Here is a 22,970-nt window from a genome sequence, read left to right as displayed (position 1 = left end):
ACAGGGTCATTTATTTGGTGTGTTTTCAAACAACTTGACTGCATTGTATAGAAACTTAAAGCAAATGATACACAGATGGAAATGGATGTGACTCACAAGTATATGAGGCAAACATGAAACCTATTAAAGAGTTCCTTCACATAGAACATGAGTCAGAACATCTTCTGTGTCTAACATATTGGTTTGTATAGAATCTTGCTATCTGCCTCTGCTCCCTGTTTGGAGATCAAACATATGTTTTACAAGTGACAAGTACTTGGCCAAGTTGTTCATGTTACATCCGTGTGGGGGGGGGGGGGGGGGGGGGACTATATAAGAGTCTACCATGTATGCTTGGCAACACTCACCTGGAGAAACAAAGTAATAGACATGTAAAAATCCAACCTTTCTCATTCCTGCTTTTCCTCAACATCTATAGAAACATTGGGCCATCTGTATAGACATGAGAAGTATGAAGTCTTACCTGAGATTTTAACACTGTGTAGAATTTCATCTGTTGCTCGAGCAATAAACGTTATACCCTCATCCTCTTCTACCTCGATTTCTGCACATTCCTCTTCTGAGTCAGGAGTGACAATAATAGATGCTGATAGAAGGAAAACATTTATAAATATTATTTGCAACAAAATGCTATACATGTGCATTATGAATAAGCAATATTATATGTTAATTTAAGTTCATGCATACCTACTAGGTTCTATAGAAGAAGTTAAAGGGGTACTCCGGTGAAATTATTATTATTTTTTTTTAAATCAACTGGTATCAGAACGTTAAACAGATTTTTTAATTACTTCTATTTAAAATTGTAATGCTTTCAGTAAATTACTTCTATTTAAAAATCTTAATCCTTCCAGAAAGAACAGAATAGTTCACTGGGGACTGCAGATATCAATTTTACCCGCAGTCAAACTGCGCACCTCTGAGGTGCTCAATAAGTGGGAGGAGAAACCAGCCACTTTGCTCTGTAAAATTTTTCCAGATTCTTCTAGAAGAAGAAAAATGCAACTTTGAGGTCTCTGGCAGAAAATTCAAAGAGCAACAGGAGGTGATGGCTAGATTCAGGGGTGACCCTAAATTTGCCACCAAAGAAAAATCAACTCCAGAGCACAATCAAAAGATTTTTCTATCACCTCAAAAAGCAAAAACATACGCAATTTGTAAGAGACCTCAAAGATTTTCTGGACAATAAACCATATACTGTCCTGGAAAAAGTAAATTTGCCTACTCCCTCCTCCTCTTCTTTTTTAGACTGGGAGAATCCATATCTGCTCCGACTCACGGTGGGCCAGGGAAAGTCGTAGCTACCCCTAAAATCAGGTGGAATCACCCCACAAATTCTTAATCTTTCTGACTATCCACTGACAGGAACTCAAACTTAAACCCTAGGTAAGGGCCTGTCTTTCGTCCCTACAATTAATTTTGACCTCTTTATTTACCCGCAAATTAAGCTGGCACAAATTTTTCAAAAACATTGACCGTAAAAAAATGCCAGGATTTGGGGACGAACTGGCCACAATTAGGCACCTAACGGACCTTTTAGAGACTGGAGAGAGGGATAGAGATGAAGGCCCTTTTACAGATTTGAGACACAAGAGTAGAGCAAAGCTATCGATGGGTTATATATCCTGCATTGAGATCTTCAGTGAATTGGTGACATGTGATCTTGGCAGACTGCAAACTAGTAGATTTACTTTGAGAAATAATCTTTCACGCCAGGAAAGAGAGGCAATAAGGGAACTTGAAAATAATAACATACTGGTCATCAACCCCTCGGACAAGGGGGAAAGCATAGTGGTGATGGGAAGAGACCAATATAAAGAAATGTGTTACAAAATACTTAATGACAGGGAATCCTACGAGATCCTACCGCATGACCCTACCACTATGTATAAGGATACATTGATTAGGACACTCCAAAATGTCAGATTGAATAGACTTATAAGGGATAAGGAATTGGAATTCTTGTCCCCTGTTGCTCCCATTTCCCCCACGTGCTATGCATTGCCCAATATACACAAAGGCATAGTACCTTTGAAAGTGAGCTCTATAGTGTCTGGCATTGGGGGCATTGCACAGAACGTGGGGGCATATCTTGACAAGGTCTTGAGGCACTTTGTCACGTCATTGCCATCATATACTCGGGATACCATGGATTTGTTATCCAAACTAGATTGAGGACACTGTGTTGTTGAGAGGAGTCGATGTGGAAGCTTTGTATTCCCCCATTCCACACGACAAGGGCCTCAAGGCAGTTGCATATTTTTTGTCCACACGGCCCACCTATATGCAAAACGATAATGCATTCGTTCTTACACTCATGGACTTAATTTTGCATCACAATTACTTTCTCTTCGACGGATACATTACCACCAACTCAAAGGGACTGCCATGGGCAGTCCCTGTGCATTAACCTATGCTAACATCTTTTTAGGTTGGTGGGAAGCAACTATGGCGTTCGTCGAGGAGACAGAACATTTTAGTGATCTGGCCCCCTTATGTATATAGATGATGTTTTCATCCTGTGGACTGGTACGGCATCTCAGTTTAGCCAATTCATGGAGTCTATCAATTCCAATCACATAGGCCTCACCTTCACTTACACATTGGACAGCCATTTCCTAGCGTTTCTTGACATGACCATCACTAAAAATGGACAAGGGGTGCTTAGTACTAATGTGTTCCATAAGACCACTGCGACGAACAGCCTCCTAGAGGTGGGAGAGTTGCCATCCAGGACCCCTAAAAAGGAGGATCCCCAAGGGGCAATATCTCCGCTTCACGAGTAACTGTTCAATGAAGCAGATTTTGCTGTACAGGCAAGGGAATTAAGAGGCAGATTTAGAGAAAGGGGCTATCCTGATCACGTCCTTACACCAGCATATAGGATAGCCCAGTCTATTCCGAAGGAACAATTACTCATCCCCAGAGAACGGACAGAGGAACCTGTAGGATCATAGGGACCTATGATAACATGTCAGACCAGTGAGGGAGATTTTCCAGAGGCACTGGAGCATTTTACTTATGGATAGTGAGGGGAATATATAATTGTATACAGAGCTTTTTTGGTGTATTTTTTTAACAAAAAAATTTGCGCAAGAGGTTTTTTTGCGCATTTTTTTTGTTCAAAATCTGATAGAATTCTTCATAGCCATGTCTACGGTTAAGTTAACCATAGAGCACTTTCTACTGTAGAATCAAATTTATTAACTGCGGGTTTTTTTTTACGCAAAAAAATGCGCAAAAGCACTTTTCTTGCGCAAATATACACCACCTCGGAGGACACATACCAAAGTGTCTATTTTGGGACAGTTAGGACTACTTTTCCCATCATGGACAGACTCTGCCCATGATCGGAGTTATAGTCCAGGGGCTGAGGTGCAGATTGCAGCAGGTCATTATCCAGAGACCTGCTGCGATATGCATTTATTAACTGTAAAAGCCGGCAAGAACAAGCGGCTACACTGCGCTGCCCACCGGCTCCTGTAAACAGTGTCAAAATTCGTAATCCCCATCAACGGAACAGAGGAGCTCTGATTGGTGAATAGCTATCCACCAATCAGAGCTCCCGTCTCCCGGTGGGGATTATGAATTATAAGAACTGTATATGGGAGCCGGCGGGCAGCACAGTGTAGCCGCATGTGCCACCGGCTTTTACAGTTAATAAATGCGGATGGCAGCGGATCTCTGGAGAACAAGTCGGCGGCACATGTATACATTGAGACGTGACCGGGACCATGCGATCCCGTATCACGTGATCCCCATACACCGGAAGGTAGTTGGACCAGAAGCAATTGTAGGATGCACGTTGTATAACAATAGGAGGCGTGGAATGGGCTCACCTGCCAGGTATCACCTCAACTAATATGTATATATATACTGGATGTGGGGAAAACTTTAGCACAACACCCCTGAGGAACACGTGGGGCTCTGGCGTGACCCCGTCCTTGCTTATTGGATTTCCATTTGTGTCTCTTGCCTAAGTATCTTTTAGGAACACCTTTATTTTTGTACATTTGATTATTGTGATGCAAGTTAGGTGCTTAAGAGGCAGCATAATTTTGTACATTTTGTGGATATTCTATTACTGTTTGCTTATATTGGACGCGGTCACTTACCTGTGGGAGGGGGTTCATGGCCCTTCTCCAGGGTTGTGCTATGCTCTGTTTGAGCAGTTTTAATTGTTTTTAAATATCTCCAAGTACAAGTTATTTGTATGTTGATTGTATATGTGCCCTAATAAAGCTTTTGTATTTTTGCAATACCCTAGTGGTGTACGCTCTTTTGCAGTGATTACTTTGCTCCAATAGTGGAAGAGAAAAATTGATGAAAGGTGTCAACGCAGGATAGTCCAGATGGTGGATAAGCAGCCCCAAACAAGTTCCAAAGATATTCAAGCTGTCCTGCAGGCTCAGGGAGCATCAGTGTCAGCGCGAACTATCCATCAACATTTAAATTAAATGAAACGCTATGGCAGGAGAGCCAGAAGGACCCCACTGCTGACACAGACATAAAAAAGCAAGACTACATTTTGGCAAAATATACTTGAGTAAGCCAAAATCCTTTTGGGAAAACGTCTTGGACAGATGAGACCAAGGTAGAGCTATTTGGTAAAGCACATCATTCTACTGTAAAAACAGAATGAGGCTTACAAAGAAAAGAACACAGTACCTACAATGAAATATGGTGGAGGTTCAATGATGTTTTGGGGTTGTTTTGCTGCCTCTGGCACTGGGTGCCTTGAATGTGTGCAAGGCATCATGAAAACTGAGGATTGCCAACAGATTTTGGGTCGCACTGTACAGCCCAGATTCAGAAAGCTGTGTTTGTGTCTAAGATTTTGGGCCTTCCAGCAGGACAATGACCCCAAACATACGTCAAAAAGCACTCAGAAATGGGTGGCAACAAAGGGCTGGAGAGTTCTGAAGTGGCCAGCAATGAGTCCACATCTAAATCCCATTGAACACCTGTGGAGAGATCTTAAAATTGAACTTTTTTTCCTCCTTTTTTTGGTTTAGTTCCAATACACACAGAGGGAATAAACGCGTGTATAGCAAGACACATGTTACTGCAATCCTTTTCTGTGAGAAATACTTCATTTTCTTGAAACATTTCAGGGGTGCCAACATTTACGACCATGATTGTATGACTAAAACACAGACAGTCAACGTAAGATATAATCGTGTCTATAGGATCAAAGGCTTTATCAATTGCAGTACTATAGCTGTAATTAAGTCGCCAACTTCTCATGTGGCCTCAAATACGTAGGAAAAACTGTACACAAAAAGCGTAGGAGGGTCCTTGAGAATGTTGGCGATGTTAAAAATAAACGGGACACAGCCATCTCTAAACATATCCATGAGGTACATGGCGGGGACAGATCTCATCTGAAGTTCTTTGGGATTGAAAAGATACTCCCCTCAGCGAGGGGCAGTGACCTGGATAATTTATTATTATAACGGGAGGCGCGGTGGATATATACCCTTGATATAGTAACACCTAGGGGACTTAACAAGCAACTATGCTTTACTAGCTTCATCTAGAGCTCTTTCACAGGGGGCTCCCCTAGGGGTGATGATTAGGTAGCTAGTGCAGGCTATAGTCAGCTCACCGGTTGGACCACCCCTTATATAGGATGTACTAGGGCTTACTAGGCTAGGTTCCTGTGCGGGACCACACTTGTTAGGGCAGCCACCCCGCCTATGTCTAATTATTTCTTACCAGTTATCCTGGGTGCATTATAATCTAGGATACCACCATCACAAACTTATTCTTGAGCATGCATCTGTACTTTAACTTTTTTTTGCCAGCTCTGTAACTTGATGTGGTATAGACTAGCCATTATGCCTTGTCCTTCTTGTGATTGAAAGCCACTTCTGCGGCCATCTGAACTGGTCCGGAACGGTCACGGATGGGTTAATGACATGCTCAGCTCCTGCTCAGTTATACTCAGGTAGCAGCAGTCATGCCTCCTTGCCTTGGTGTCGTGCTGTGGACGCGTCATTCACCGGGCGTCGCCGTCCGCCCGGAACACAGATATTACGACAGACGCTGTCTGTTTCCCACATGTGCGCATAGTAGCCAGCCACATCGCACGGGTGCACGGAGGAAACATCGGGACACCTTAACAGTGAGCATGGTATCTTACTTTGCAGGAATCTTCTTGTAGTGTTGAACCAGCTCTGATTACCTGCATAGTATATTGTTTTTCTTTTCTAGGATCTACAAGGATCTTGATGTTACCTGCTCCCTTTTTGTTTCTAGGTTCCTGCTGCTCCCAATCTGATGGAGTGTTTTGGAGCCGATTAATACATGAGGGCCATGTCTGTATTGGCAGTCCTTATTATTTATGGTTTCACATTGTAACTTGCTAACTTAGGAGGAAGTATACGGCCTTCCTGTACTATTTATACCTGTACTATACCTGTCCCTGTGTATATCCCTGTTGTAGCCCCTGATAAAAGTCACACTAATCTGTGTCCGAAACGCGTTGCGCAGGGTAAGGGAAAAATTGAAGTGATTACCTATATAATTATGTTTATAGTGCCATTCTTTATTTCTATATGTTGGAATGGTATATTTGCGTCTCATTAATGGTTTTTTACCTATCATCAGTGTTGCAGACCTCACCATCACTTTATGTATTATACATTTTAATACACTTGATTAAAAGTTACGTTTTATATCTCTCTCCCTCCTTTTCATTTAATTAGATTTTGCTGGGAGTATCTGACAATAGGTGGGTAGATACCTGCTATCATCTACAATTTAGTACTCCTTCCGGTACTACTACAGAGGAAGTTCTTTTCTTTTTAAATGTATTTTCTGTCAGACCACAGTGCTCTCTGCTGACACCTCTGTCTGTCTCAGGAACTGTCCAGAGCAGGAGCAAATCCCCATAGCAAATGTATCCTGTTCTTGACAGTTCCTAAGACAGACAGTTGTCAGCAGAGTGCACTGTGGTCAGACAGAAAGGAAACTCAAAAAGAAAAGAACTTCCTGTGGAGCATACAGCATCTTAAAAGTACTAGAAGGATTAAGATTATTAAATAGAAGTCATTTACAAATCTGTATCTTTCTAGCACCAATTGATTTAAAAAAAAAAATCGTTTTTCACCGGAGTACCCCTTTAAAATGAACATATAGAAATGTGCTATTTGATATCTATATAGATTACCAAAATCCAAATGCTGGCCCGCACTCTCAAACCCTTCCTAAAGTCTAAATCAGGTTAATGGTCACCAAAAAAAAATCATATTTCTCATCATATTGGCATAGATTTATAAATGTGCCTCAAACCAAAACAGTCTGGTTTTGCCTACATCAACCAATCACGGCTCAGCTTTAAGATCTTAATAAACTCTGGTGAAATATAAGTGTTGTGGTTGGTTGTTATGGAAAAAAAACAGACAGTTTTCGTTTCATGCAGATAAATTACAGCCTGCAAGAATGATAAAATACCAAAATACACATTTAGAGATAAGAAAACCTTTCAAAAGTGCATTTCAGCCACTCTGGCTAAACAAAACAGAAAGTTTGTTTTAGACAGAATCAGTTCTGTCAGAACCAAATTTAACTTCACCATACTTTTAAAAGATTCCCCTTGGAACCTTTTCACTGCACTACACAGGCTGCTGCATACAGCGTTGGCTTACTGTCAAATGCTACGAGGTTTCCCAGCAAGAAGCAGAAAGTTTTTGGCTGTGCGCCATAAAACTATATATATTTTTTTAAACCTGGTGTGTGCATGCTTTTTGTCATACTTAACATTTTGTGCATATGTGTGAGCATGCGTGTGACCTCCCCTTGCAGTTTATTATTTGGTCTAATTTTTGGTATTTAGTAGTGAAAGCTGTCTGATAGATGTCATACATAACTAAGTCAGGGCTTAGCTGTAGCCTGTAAAACAGCTAATTCTTAGTCCCCTCACCCCTCCCCCATTATTACCCCAGTACCCACTGACACTGGGGTACTGGGAATCGCCGGGTACAAACAGGCCCAGACTGTCAAAAATTATTATCTGTGGCTAGGCTGGTATTATAAGGCTGGCAATGGCCAAAATAAATGGCCCTTGCCACTCTGGTAATGCCAGGCTGCTAATATTTGGTTCTGTATCTGGATAATTATGGAAAATAGGGGGAAATTCCACATTTTTGTTTTTCAATTATTTATTACTTATGAAAAAACTAGCTGAATACCCGGCGTTGACCGGTTTTTCCTTCCAAATCCCTGTTGGGGAGGAAAATAAACAAAAGGAGGAAGCTTTTGACTTCACATCCCGTCCTCATATATTGTTGTCATATCCCAACCCCATATCCCCTCCTCATATCCCGACCTCCTATCCCGTCATCATATCTCGACCTCATATGCCATCCTCACATCTTGTCCTCCTATCCCGACCTCCTATCCCGACCTCATATCTCAACTTCCTAACCCGACCTCCTAACCTGACCTCCTATCTCGACCTACTATCCCGTCCTCCTATCTCGACCTCCTATCCCGACCTCCTATCCCGACCTCCTACCCGACCTCCTATCTCGACCTACTATCCCGTCCTCCTATCCCGACCTCCTATCCCGTCCTCCTATCCCGTCCTCCTATCCCGTCCTGGTATCCCGACCCGTAATATGTGTACTAGGTATTGAAATATCTCCAGACGTACGGAAATTATGTGGGAACATACATTTCCCATTGATTTGCATGGGACTTTAACCCCTTAACGATGAAGGACGTAAATGTATGTCCTGGTGATGCGGTACTTAACACACCAGGATGTACATTAACGTCCGGAGCGATGCCCGGATCATGCGCGGCAGATCCCGGCTGTTGATCGCAGCCAGATGCCGTGATCAATACCGATCACGGCATCTGCAGCATCGCGGTCACTTAATTGGATGATCGGATCGCCCGCGGCGCTGCCGCGGCGTCCCGATCATCCAGCACGGCAGCCGGAGATCCCTCTCACCTGCCTCCGCTGTCTTCCGGGAGTCTTCTGCTCTGATCTGCCTTCCCGCAGACCAGAGCAGAAGATGACCGATAACCCTGATCAGTGCTATGTCCTATACATAGCACTGAACAGTATTAGCAATCGAGTGATTGCTTTAAATAGTCCCCTATGGGGACTATTAAAGTGTAAAAATAAAAGTAAAAAAGTAAAAAAATTAAAGTAAAAAAAAAACCCTCCCCCAATAAAAACGCAAATTGCCCCATTTTACCTATTTCACCCCCAAAAAGTGTTAAAAAATTATTTTATATACATATTTGGTATCGCCGCGTGCATAAATATCTGAACTATTAAAATAAAATGTTAACGGCGTGAACGTAAAAAAAAAAAGTCCAAAATAGCTGCTTTTTTTATAACATTTTATTCCCCAAAAAATTTATTAAAATTTTTATATAAGTAAATATGGTATCAATAAAAAGTACAGATCACAGCGCAAAAAATGAGCCCTCATACCACCGCTTATACGGAAAAATGAAAAAGTTATAGGTCTTCAAAATAGGGGGATCTTAAAAGTACTAATTTGGTTAAAAAGTTTGTGATTTATTTTAAGCGCAACAGTAATAGAAAAGTATGTTATCATGGGTATCATTTTAATCGTACTGACCAAAGGAATAAAGAACACATGTCATTTTTACTATAAATTGTACGGCGTGAAAACGAAACCTTCCAAAATTAGCAAAATTGCGGTTTTCTTTTTAATTTCCCCACAAAAATAGTATTTATTTGGTAGTGACATAAATTTTATGGTAAAGTGAGTGATGGCATCACAACGGACAACTGGTTGCGCAAAAAACAAGCCCTTATACTAGTCTGTGCATGAAAATATAAAAGAGTTATAATTTTTTGAAGGCGAGTAGGAAAAAATGAAAACGTAAAAAAAAATTCTGCGTCCTTAAGGCCCAAATGGGCTGCGTCCTTATGAGGTTAAACAAAAACCCCGACCCTCACAAATGGGGGTAGTTAAGGGTTAAATTAACTATCCTATATTTTAAGTGGACAAATAAGTAACTTGTGACCAAGTATTATCGAAATATCTCCAGCTGTTTGGAAGTTATGCTGTGACATGTATTTCCCATTGACTTGTATGGGACTTTAAACATAAACCCCGCCCCTGGCAAATGGGGGTGAGTAAGGGTTAAATCACCTATCCTATGTTTGTTGTTGACATATTAGTAACATGTGTGCCAATATTAATATCTTTAGCCGTTTCGACGTGATGCTGGAACATACACACAGACACACGTTGAGTTTTATATATATAGATGTATGGTGTCCCCCCTGTAACTAGCCTAATTATACCAGCCTGCTACCACCCAGCACTGTTCCCCAACAGCAACAAGACCAGGATCACGTGTCAGGCCGATGAAGTCATCAGCACTGCATCATTGCCAATGTTGGCCGCAACATGTGATCGGCGTCAATTACTTAATTTTTTATTTTGACGCAGATGAGCGTTGTGGCTGCCCTCAGCAAGGATAAAACAGAAGGGTAAAGGATCTATTGTCATTTTAGAACTCTAGCAAGCTGTAAATATTTTTATTTTTATAACTGACATGACTCCTTTAATCCATTGCACCAATGACTAAAGGGGTACAGTTCACTAAAAATTTTTGTATTTTTTTTTTATGACCCTTTCTAGCGTACATTAGTTCTGTTTTCCCACCCTCTCCTGATAAACCATATACAGAGAGCTAAATATTGCAACTGCTTAACCTACAGAACACATTCATAAGAGTGGATGTCCAGTAGTCCATGCACAAAATTAGTTATTCTGATGAAGCTACCATGACAACCTCAGAGAAAGCACAAAATTTACACATCTCAATACATCTTCATTGATCTGCAAATCTCACAAATTCTATTGATGCCCTGCAAGCATATAAGGACGAACAAAATGCCTTACCAGTATTTTCCCAGCTCATGATTTTGCTGTGTCTTCCATTTCGTGATTCAAGCTCCATGCTAGCTCTTCTCTATAAGTTTACATACAAAGAAAATAAATACATCACCACACATGTAGATTTATTTATATTAATAAACCCTAACCTAACACATAACCCAGGGGTATATATATATATATATATATATATATATATATATATATATATATTTATATATACACACATATACACTGCTCTAAAAAAGAAAGGGAACACTAAGATAACACATCCTAGATTTGAATGAATGAACTAATCGTATGAAATACTTTCATCTTTACATAGTTGAATGTGCTGACAACAAAATCACACAAAAATTATCAATGGAAATCAAATTTATCAACCCATGGAGGTCTGGATATGGAGTCACACTCAAAATCAAAGTGGAAAACCACACTACAGGCTGATCTAACTTTGATGTAATGTCCTTAAAACAAGTCAAAATGAGGCTCAGTACTGTGTTTGGCCTCCATGTGCCCGTATTACCTCCCTACAATGCCTGGGCATGCTCCTGATGAGGTGGCGGATGGTCTCCTGAGGGATGTCCTCCCAGAACTGGACTAAATCATCCGCCAACTCCTCGACAGTCTGTGGTGCAATGTGGTGTTGGTGGATGGAGCGAGACATAGTTACATAGTTACATACATAGTTAGTATGGTTGAAAAAAGACATACGTCCATCAAGTCCAACCAGGGAATTAAAGGGAAGGGTGTAAGGGGATAAGGGAAAGGGATGTAGTTTTATAATTCTGCATAAGCATTAATGTTATTTTGTTCCAGGAATGTATCTAACCCTGTTTTAAAGCTGTTAATTGTTCCTGCTGTGACCAGTTCCTGAGGTAGACCGTTCCATAAATTCACAGTCCTCACGGTAAAGAAGGTGTGTCGCCCCTTTAGACTAAACCTTTTCTTCTCCAGACGGAGGGAGTGCCCCCTCGTCCTTTGGGGGGGGGGGGGGGGGGGGGGGGTTAACCTGGAACAGTTTTTCTCCATATTTTTTGTATGGGCCATTTATATACTTATATACGTTTATCATATCCCCCCTTAAACGTCTCTTCTCAAGACTAAACAATTGTAACTCCTTTAATCGCTCCTCATAGCTAAGATGTTCCATGCCCCATATTAGTTTAGTCGCGCGTCTCTGCACCCTTTCCAACTCCGCAGTGTCCCTTTTATGAACAGGCGACCAAAACTGAACAGCATATTCCAGGTGTGGCCGTACCAATGCTTTATAAAGGGGGAGTATTATGTCCCTGTCCCTTGAGTCCATGCCTCTTTTTATACATGACAATATCCTGCCGGCTTTGGAAGCAGCAGCCTGACATTGCATGCTATTCTGTAGTCTGTGATCTACAAGTACACCCAGATCCTTCTCTACCAGTGACTCTGCCAGTTTAATCCCCCCTAAGACATACGACGCATGCAGGTTATTAGTACCCAGATGCATAACTTTACATTTATCCACATTGATGTCCCAGATGTGCTCAATCAGATTCAGGTCTGGGGAATGGGCGGGCCAGTCCATAGCATCAATGGCTTCCTCTTGCAGGAACTGCTGACACACTCCAGCCACATGAGGTCTAGCATTGTCTTGCATTAGGAGGAACCCAGGGCCAACCGCACCAGCATATGGTCTCACAAGGGGTCTGAGGATCTCATCTCGGTACCTAATGGCAGTCAGGCTACCTCTGGCAAGCACATGGAGGGCTGTGCATCCCTCCAAAGAAATGCCACACCACACCATTACTGACCCACCGCCAAACCGGTCATGCTGGAGGATGTTGCAGGCAGCAGAACGATCTCCAAGGCGTCTCCAGACTCTGTCACATGTGCTCAGTGTGAACCTGCTTTCATCTGTGAAGAGCACAGGGCACCAGTGACGAATTTGCCAATCTTGGTGTTCTCTGGTAAATGCCAAACATCCTGCACAGTGTTTGGCTGTAAGCACAACCCCCACCTGTGGATGTCGGGCCCTCATACCACCCTCATGGAGTCTGTTTCTGACCGTCTGAGTGGACACATGCACATTTGTGGCCTGCTTGAGGTCATTTTGCAGGGCTCTGACAGTGCTCCTCCTTGCACAAAGGCGGAGGTAGCGGTCCTGCTCCTGGGTTGTTGCCCTCCTACGGCCTCCTCCACCTCTCCTGATGTACTGGCCTGTCTCCTGGTAGCGCCTCCATGCTCTGGACACAGACACAGCAAACCTTCTTGCCACAGCTCGCATTGATGTGTCATGCAGGATGAGCTGCACTACCTGAGCCACTTGTATGGGTTGTAGACCCGTCTCATGCTACCACTAGAGTGAAAGTACCGACAGCATTCAAAAGTGACCAAAACATTAGCTAGGAAGCATAGGAACTGAGAAGTGGTCTGTGGTCACCACCTGCAGAACCACTTCTTGGGGGTGTCTTGCTAATTGCCTATAATTTCCACCTGTTATCTGTTCCATTTGCACAACAGCATGTGAAATTGATTGTCAATCAGTGTTGCTTCCTGAGTGGACAGTGTGATTTCACAGAAGTGTGATTGACTTGGAGTTACATTTTGTTGTTTAAGTGTTCCCTTTTTTTTTTTTTTGAGCAGCATATACATATATATTTTAAAGGAGAATTGGTATCATAGCAAACTTCAGACCCCCCCCCCCCCCCTTTAGAGCTACATCCCAACACATAAGGATAAGAAGCTTTTTCAGACAGCTCCCAATTTAGTGTTTAGTTGCACAGCAGCATCAACAGTGAGGGGAAGATTTAAAAAGGTTCACACTTTCTATCGTGAAAAATAATGAAACCCATTATGACTGGGACCAAGTGCAAAGGGGGCTTCATTGAAGCTAGAGTAGCAGTCTCCTTTGTATGTACATCTTAGACAGACCCTAAGCATAAACAGAAAGCCCAGTTTGTAAGATCTAGCCAGTAATCATGTGCCTATCTGCTAAGGGGCAGTAACTAATCCCTACAAGCCTTGACCTGCGAGTCCTGCAGACAATGGAAGTGACCTAAAGTCCTGCATCCAGAGTAAGTGTCGATAGATTAATATATTGCCAATGAACAGAATGACAGGTGGAGGACACGGGTCAGACTAAAGTTGAGAACTTTCTAAACAAAATAAGATTTTTTAATTACCTAGTCAAACTTTGAGAAAAATCAATATTCTGATCATCAAAATGTCAACACTTAGGATTCAAAGTGTCTTTTCAGTTTTATGTAAATAAAGCTCTACAGTTTCCAATGGCAGTAACACATGAAATCTAAACACAATAAGGGCAGGACCAACTAAGCTGCAGGATGTAGGGACTGAGGAGGCAGCTTTAGGGATAATTATGTACTGGGGGTCTCTTTGTTTAAAAGCCCCACAGCCAGCAATAACATAATCATGCTTGAGCTATTAGTATAGGACCTATATTAATAGATCCAGCATGATTATGTTATTGCTGGCTGTGGGCTTTTTTAGGTTATAGGTTATCATGTATACAGAATTTATTACATACAGTTCCAGCTGTGGGCAGTGGTTGCAAATACTGAAACAAAATGATGTCCATCCTGGAGAACCCCCCCCCCCCCCCCACCCCTCCACAGTCTCTAGAACAGTTGTGGAAGCTAAAACTTTGGCATATACACCATTCAAATTATTTACAGTACATGGCTTTGGAGTGCAAGTCCTTAACCAAAAAAATTCCCCAAACTCTCAATGCCTCCATATTCACATACTGACCAACATGGTCTATGCACTGATGAACAGACAGTCCACCATGCCCAGTCTTTTTTTCCAAAAGCTATTTATCTCTGAAAGCTGATTAGCATGATTGGAGCTGCCAACAGAAGGTCATGCTCCATTTTGCACTGATAGATCCATAGTTGGTGAGTCACGTTATTCAATGAGAGATGAAAGGAAAAGGGTCAATGTCTGTCTTCTTAAAGAGCGAAGCAGAAACCCCTATATACTGCTAGCATTTTGTCAACACTTATTGTGAAAATACAGAATACAGACTGTCAAGCAACCAAACAATCTGAGGATTAGAATCTCAATCAAGATCTAAAGCAGATGAGCACAGGAATATGTTGCGATAAAAGGCAACCAATTCATGTACCATCAAGCCAATTTTATAAGGTTAATTAAAAAGTTTTTCTATGGTTTTTATTGGAAACTGAGTCTGATCTACTTAATCTGGTGATGTTGACCAATTTATTCATTGTTCAAGGAGAATGAAAGGTTCAGACAAGTTGCATCTATCAGAAACAGTTGTAGATTTGAGCCTGTGCTGCATAGTTTATTGGGAATATGGGGGTGAGGTTAACAAAGAAAGTTGTGTCTAGAGAGGTTTTGATATTTTTTATGAATTTTTTTTTTTTATGTATAATGAAAATTACTGAAACTTTCTAAGGCTCCATGTAGAGACCTGATTGCAGTTACTGTGACACAGGATTAAATGGAGACAACGGATCCACTGCGGTGGTTGGCAGGCTCTGGCATGTCTAGCTGCTTACCTTGGCTGAGTTGCTCGCTTAGCTCCACATCCCTGCTGCTGGCTACAGACTTTCTCTGCTGTACTGTCTTAGGTGCTGACAGTTTCTGGTGCACCGAGTAGGGGACATGCACATACACTTCCTGTCCCTTAAAGGGTTTAGGCATGTCCCTGATTCCAATCCCTGCCAAACATGGCCTATAGAACACCGATTCCCTTATTCCTGAGCAACATTGTAGTTTACTACAGTGAAGGTTCCTGTCTGCACTGTTCCTGTGTTCCTGACCTAAGCCTTATTTCTGACTCAGTCTCTGCCTGATCCACCTGTACATCGTTGCCCTCCTGTTATGATCTAGACTGTCAATCATGATTCTATATTCTGAGCTAGCTAACACCACCTTCTGCTTCTGAGCTACTCAGCTCTGCTAAAACACCAACTTAGCATGACTACATCAGACTCTGTTTGCTGCGCCATTACCAGCTACAACATCAGCTCATCCCTCCAGCCTGTATCCTGATGCTTGGCACTGGGTTGTTCGGGCCTGCCTGGCCAGCTGCCACACTTAAAGAGTACCTATCATGATCTAAACTCTCCCTAATTCCCCCCCATCTGTCCCTGACTCTCATTGACACTATCACTGTGTTTCTTTTCATTCAAAACCCCCTCTTTCTACCTTATTTCTTGTGTTCTTGGCTGCTCATTCAGCTGTCCTAGTGTGAGGGAGGGGGCATGGCCCAGCATAGAGGCTATGAACACAGCAGCCGGCAGCTCTGAATCTTCTCCTCTCTGTTTTCAACTGCATGTGCAGAGAGAAGAAAGATCGGAGCTCAAATAGTAAAATGAATGAGGGCATGCAGTAAGGCAGAGTCAGGAGTTTGCCCTACTGTGCTATGAGCACAGTGCTGGCTCCTGCCTGTCTGACTGACAGGCAGGGAGCAGTGCAGAGCTTGTTTGTGTCCCGGCTGCAGTCTGAGATTTAGGACTCCAGCATGAGCCTGAAATCTATAAAATAAAAAGGCTTGCGGCCAGGACTGGTAGGGAGACCCCAAGTGGAAAATTCAATAGAAAGAAGCAATTTTTTTTTTATAACATGCAATTGGAAAGTCATTCTGCATACATTAATCTATCAAAAGTTTTTTTGATGAAAGGTACCCTTTAACTGGGGAAACTCTAGCAGTAGCAACCCTGTATCTCCTCTGCAGCTAAAAAAAAAACAGCTTTCACATCCTGAAGTGAGATAAAGGGTGAAAACCAAAGTGGCACAGTGGGTCCACATCCGTTGGGGCGTTACAGGATGCTCAGAGGAAAATATAGAATATGTAGAGAAAGAACTTGAACAGGGAAAGGGTAGAAGATGCATTAGAAGAAGGTACACTATTCCATGCACTGAAGCTAATCATACTCTATCTTTTGAAGTGTCACTTGCTTAGGTAGGCATAAGTAGATGGGGGCTCCAGTCCAGTTCTTTCAATGAAGTTCCAAATATACTTGTTACAGTCTCTGATGCAATCTTCTGAATCACAATCTGCTTTATTCTGATAGCCCCAAAGTTATTTCTGTTTTGTAGTGAAAATCTACATAGTCAAGTGGCAAAAGGAGATTTGGCACTGGTATTCACGTGGTGCTCATAGATAAAAAGTAATCCACAGTATGGTAAAAAAATCTTGGCACCCACAATTTCTTGAAGAATGCTTCTGTGTTTATTCACACACTAAGGATATTTACATTAGTAAAACACAGGACGCCTTTCGGCAACAGCAGTTTTCAACTGGTGTCAGTTGAAAACAGCTGTTGCCAAAATATGTCCTATGTGTTGCTTATGTGAATAAACATGATAGCATTCTTTAAGAAATCGTGAGTGCCGAGAGTTTTTCCCTTACTATTAACAACAATACTGACTTGCTTGTCAATGTAGTTCGCAGATGCATAGCTAATGCACAAAAAGGACCCAGCCTTCGCCTCCATAATACAGCAAATCCCAGCCTGATGACCTGAACAGACAACTGTCAGTTTAGGTAATCAAACTCTTTGTCATGCCTGCAAAAACGGATGCAAAAATGTGTCCATTATACACTTATGTGTTGGGACCCTAAAAGGAAGCAGACACAATAAAAACAAGGCAGATTATACAATTAAAGCAGTGAATGTAGAGCACTTTCATTCTTTACTCACTTATACTTTTTATTCTTTTCAAGGGCAGCAATATCCTCAACTTACTTGCACTATAGCACTGTGACATTTATGCACTTGCTTACATTTGTTCCTGATGTAATCTTCAAACCATTGCTTCCATATACCACACTAGCACTTGATAAACTCCCCTGTGAATATTAAGCAGGAGCCCCAAAGAAAAATTATCTGCCTGTCAATAATAGAGGACTCTATAACACAATGTCTGCTCTAGACGAAAAAGAAAACAGAGTTATATAAAAACCAGACTGCAAAATCCATCATGCTCTCACCATACCACAGCATTTACTGGAAAATATAAGTCAGAGCAGAGCAGTGAGCTATGGATTATTTAAGAAGCAGCCTCTACTGTTCACAGGCCTATTTTCAAGCTTGTAAAGTCTCAGAACCCAAAGGAAATTGGAGTTTGCAATCCCAAGACTGATTAGAAAAATCTGGCCTGGGAAGCAGTGCTGGCACGAGATATGCAGGACACGTCTCCCTCTCCAGATCAGATTCTTTCGGTCTGTTTGCTTGCGGTGCTGGCAGACTCCGGGTAATGGGGAATTTGTATTAATAATAAAAGTGTGTGGAGCAGAATGCTGACTTAGTGTTTTTCTATTAAGACACAATGTGGTGGGTCTTCATTTGTGAGTATTTTCCATAATATCAAGCATGACCTACACTGGCTTTGGGTTCATTTGTCCAGATGTCCCATACATTTTTGGCAATGTGGGCATGATCCTCACCACACAAAGAAGTGATATGTTCTACCTGCCTAGTTCATTTACTAGTCTAATCATATCAAATTCTGTAAAAGTTGTAATATAATCAGTGCTTTAATCCCTCATCCTCTTTAAGACCTGTACCTGCTGTCAGTGAATGGTTACAAAGTTATTTACACAAAAGTTTGGACACCCAGTACATATCTAATACTTCTCGATATCTTTACTTCCACTATTCTGTGAAATTATTTCAATTCTCAGTAATTGTTCTTATTCTGTATATGTTCAAATTGTAAACTACCTTTTTTTAGTTGTGCATACAATGGTCCAGCAACACGACTGGTCTATAACACACCTACTATAGTGAAAGTAGTGAGAAAAAAACCGCTCTGGGGTAGGTGTTGGTGGTACCTCAAAATGACCATCCACTTTGACTAGTTTGTGACCATGCAGTAATCTGTTTTGTATAATATTTCTTCAGAGATCATATTTGAACACTATATTATGTACCTGGCTATGAGGGGACAGCTTTTCCTACGTTGTCATGCTAATAGGCCCCAAATATGAATCACTATGTTTAATAGAACATGGCAATATGATACACCATTTTGTCCCATATACCCTAAGGGTGACTCACTGGAACAAGTGGGGATTCCTGGAAGTTGTAGTCAACGTTGGTGACACTTGAAACAGCTCATCGTTCTTTTATGTCAAGATTTCTACATTTCTCTGAAAATGCATGTTTTATACGGTAAAATACATGTTATTTTGAGATATAATTCTCTTATTTATTGCACTGAGTAGGATACTTAGTAGTCTATTAACTGCAGTGAATACTTAGATCTTGGAAATTTGTATTATTTAGGGTACAGTCCCATGTAGCGTATATACAGCGTATTTTGTGCTGCACAGTGGAGGCAGCCCTGTGTGTGCAGCGAGGTTTGGAGGCGAGGCCAGCATGTCAACTTGGTAGCCTGTACATGCTGAGATCGTAGGGTGATAGGATTGTATTGGTGCAACCAGACTGTATAGTTGCCTGAGATTGAAAGAAATTACTGAATATGAAAATGTATTTAATTTCAATAAATCTCTTTAAAGCTCTTTAAATTATATCCATGTCCCCAAAGTGCAAAAGTCCTTTATCCACAGTTAAGCTGAATCACCATCCATCTGGTTTTATTCAAAAAGTGATCTACATTAGTAAATAAAAAACACTACAGAGCAATCTTGTATCTAGATCAGTATCAGGGTCACAAGAAAGCACTGATGAGGTTAACAAAAAAGCCTGCTAGTTATACTCAGGACCTGGCTAATCCGCAAAGGTTCCATTTTGTTGGCTCCGGCTCTACTGCTGAGGTTTATTACAATTACACAGAGGAAAAATCTTGAAATGAATCTTATTTGATAACCATCTGAGGATAAAATTACATGGGATGGTGGTGCAAACTGTACAATTACGTCAATAGAATCGGCTTGTAAATTCATAAGATGGATGTTTCCACTCACTGAGAATGTCGAAACGAACAAGAACCTGTGAATATTATATATCTCACTGCCAGGGTAAGCTAAAAATACCCTAACAAACAATCTGAAGCACAAGGACAGGTTACCATTCTGACCACAGAGCTGGCCAAGGAGTGGGACTAAAAGGGGAATTAGACTCAGGACAATGCCCAGGGCCAGAGTCTTAACTAGAATGCTAGAGGCTGCTGTTGGTTAGACCAAATTAAAAAACAATACAGAATGTTCAAAATGTTTAAGGAAAAATGTGAGTCAGATTCATCTCCTTTAGAGGGGTCCTAAATTTTATAGAATTTAGAACCAGTGAATACACAGGGGGAGATTTATGAAAACCTGTCCAGAGGAAAAGTTGCTGAGTTGCCCATAGCAACCAATCAGATTGCTTCTTTCATTCTTAACAAGGCCTCTAAAAAATAAAAAAAACAATCTGATTGGTTGCTATCAGCAACTAAGCAACTTTTTCTCTGAATAGAAAAATCTCCCTCATAATGTGTTCTGGTTGTCACAGATGTGTTTGCCCTCCTCCTTAAAGGGGTACCACGCCCCTAGACATCTTAACCCCTATGCAAAGGATAGGGCATTAGATGTCTGATCGCGGGGGTCCCGCCGCTGTGGACCCCCGTGATCTCTCCTGAAGCACCCCCATTCTTCAGCTGAATGGAGCGAGGATAGGCTGAGAGGGAGTATTGTGACGTCACGGCTCCGTCTCCTCGTGACGTCACGCCCCCTCAATGTAATTCTATGGGAGGGGGTGTGGCAGTCCCCCGCGATCAGATATCTTATCCCCTATAATTAGTATAGGGGATAAGATGTCTAGGGGCGTAGTACCCCTTTAATGTTGCTATAGCTATTTAGAAGGCATTATAAGAAGCTAAAAAAAATAATTTTTGAAAATTATGTCAAATAATATCCCCACCATGAAGTGGCCATTGAAAAAACCATCTGTTTACTGTTCAGTTGTACAGCAGCTACAATGGCTACTAAAGCTGTTAAGAAGTATCAAAGCAGTTTATAATAATTCATGGTCTACAGCAGTGCTAGCTTAGGTCTAGTGAAATATAGACATACTCCTGATGATCAAAGAAGTTTGTATCTTTTAGGGCCCATGCACACTACAGAATTTGTGTGCAGCAGGCGCCGCTAGAATTAATCAATGCTATGACTCTGCGGACATGTGCCGTCCCCAATGCAGCTCTGTGCGGAATTCCACCTAGAGGATTAACATCTTTATTTTTTCGTCAGTTCACAATCAGAATTTCCAATGTGAAATTCTGCAGTGTGCACAGTGCAGCAGATTTCCATTGAAGACAAGGCTGCTACACTGGAATCTTACCCCAGAATTTCTCTGAACAAACATTCTGTAGTATGCATAGTTCATAGTATTACACATAGTTTTTCCAACAAAAAGTTGACCATAAAGTGTCTCCCATAACAAGTTGCTTACTTTGGAGTATTGTTATGGGAGAATATCCCATGATTGGGATAAAAAAATGTTGCTTTTCCTCATAGAAGAGGGGAGGTTCTTGCAACTGAGACTTGCACTATGGGCTGTGTCTGGCCCAGGTCAGCCAAAACATTGTGACCTGATATGCGCTGCACTTGCCAAGTGCCGCAGGCCGAATTTATTACAATTTACGTCTGGTCACATTTGTCTCTTGATAAATCCGTCTCCACTGTTCACTGGCCGGGGTTTATGTATCTGACCTACAGGCGTCAGGAGCATGCACATTGGTAATAATATAAAAAAATACAATCATCCCATCATTACCTTCTTGCGTCCATCTTTTTTCACCCGTGACTTGGACAAGCAGGTGTTGTGCTTGGTAGATTTAAAAGACTCCAATCTACGCTTCATGATCTGCTGGAAAACCTCTTTTTCCTGTCGTTCCTGCTCATCCTGCGTCATAAAATGGCGACTGTAGCTGGCTTTGCACTATAAAGAGAAGATTATTAGGCCAGTGTATGCCAATTAGACTACAGGAAATGTTAATGACAAACCGCACCATCCGGCGGGGTTTGTAGAGGCTGCCCCTTAGCACATGATGCATGACCGCATCTTCTCTGTCTTTCCCACTGCGCACTGTGTCAATTGCCTGAAGATCCAGCCAAGCTTTGCTCCCATTTTCCCTCCTAGGATAAAAAGGTAACATTAACCAATGCATATATTGGAAGATTTCGGAAAGATTGAGTGATGTTATGTGGTGATGTTATTAGAATTTCCCTCTTCAGATAGATGTAAAGACAAAATACAAGTACAGATGATGCAGACAAGATGACACATGGCTCCTTACAGAAGGTTGGTCACTGAAGTCTCTGACATAGATGCTCGGCTTGGCATGGACGGTAAGGATAGTCTATCAGGAGACACTATATGACCTCCCTATAAGACAGGATTGGTCAAAGGATTAGTACACGTATGTCTAAACTAACAAATCAGATTATTGGGTGAAAAATGTATTTAATTTATAAATTCTATTATGCCAATTCTTTATGATTTGTTTCTGGGAAAGCTGGTTACTACCAACAAAATCTTTTTTGCTCCCTAGCTTTCTCAGACTTGTACATAGCAAGATAAATAACTATACTTTTTAGAGAGCCCATTTGCATTATGGAATATCCGCCCAGAGAAATTCCTTAAACAATCAGATTACGACAGCTCATCTCCATTGATGACAATGCATTTCCGAGCAGATTCTGTCAAAAGAATGAACAAGTTCCTTATAAATTCTGCAGTGTGCACGGTACAGCAGAGTCTCATTGAAAACAATGGGGGACTGCTGTACTAGAATTTCTGAGCGGAATATTTCAGCTTGAAAATTCTGTAGTATAAATGGGCTCTTATTACAGAGTGGCCAGAACTGTAAGTAAAATGGACGTCAAGTAAATTAGAGTATTTTTTTCTATTTTGCAGAAAAAAAATTCATAATGTAGTTCTGGGAACACTTGGACTCTTTTCATGCACAAGTCACTGTCATTATTAGTAAGATATAAATGTTCCCTGTCTCTTTCTCCAGTTCCAGTCTGACTCATTGTCCATCTGGCCAGGAAATCTATTTTTGAGTTGGTATAATGCGGGATGGGACCTGTGCTATTCCGGGTGCACAGATGCGAGACAACCCTTACCCTTTATCTTATTTATTTATTTATTTATTTTT

The 22,970-nt window shown here is 41.4% G+C and overlaps 1 protein-coding gene across 2 annotated transcripts in view; it reads right to left on the bottom strand.

The window, feature by feature from the left end:
* SLC9A5 (solute carrier family 9 member A5) overlaps nt 1–22,970 on the bottom strand; it is a 145,395-nt gene that overhangs the window by 3,644 nt on the left and 118,781 nt on the right. For both annotated transcript variants that reach the window (XM_056525620.1, XM_056525621.1), the window contains exons 11-15: nt 22,107–22,195; nt 21,819–21,945; nt 21,584–21,748; nt 10,905–10,974; nt 464–586 (exon numbers count right to left, since the gene is read on the bottom strand). In XM_056525620.1, the coding sequence (XP_056381595.1) occupies nt 464–586; nt 10,905–10,974; nt 21,584–21,748; nt 21,819–21,945; nt 22,107–22,195 (574 nt within the window). The remainder of the gene's footprint in view (nt 1–463; nt 587–10,904; nt 10,975–21,583; nt 21,749–21,818; nt 21,946–22,106; nt 22,196–22,970) is intronic.

Source organism: Hyla sarda, chromosome 6, assembly GCF_029499605.1.
Source record: "Hyla sarda isolate aHylSar1 chromosome 6, aHylSar1.hap1, whole genome shotgun sequence".
NCBI lineage: Eukaryota > Metazoa > Chordata > Amphibia > Anura > Hylidae > Hyla > Hyla sarda.
Note: the sequence above shows the minus strand (reverse complement) of the source record. Positions and strands in the feature narration are given on the sequence as shown.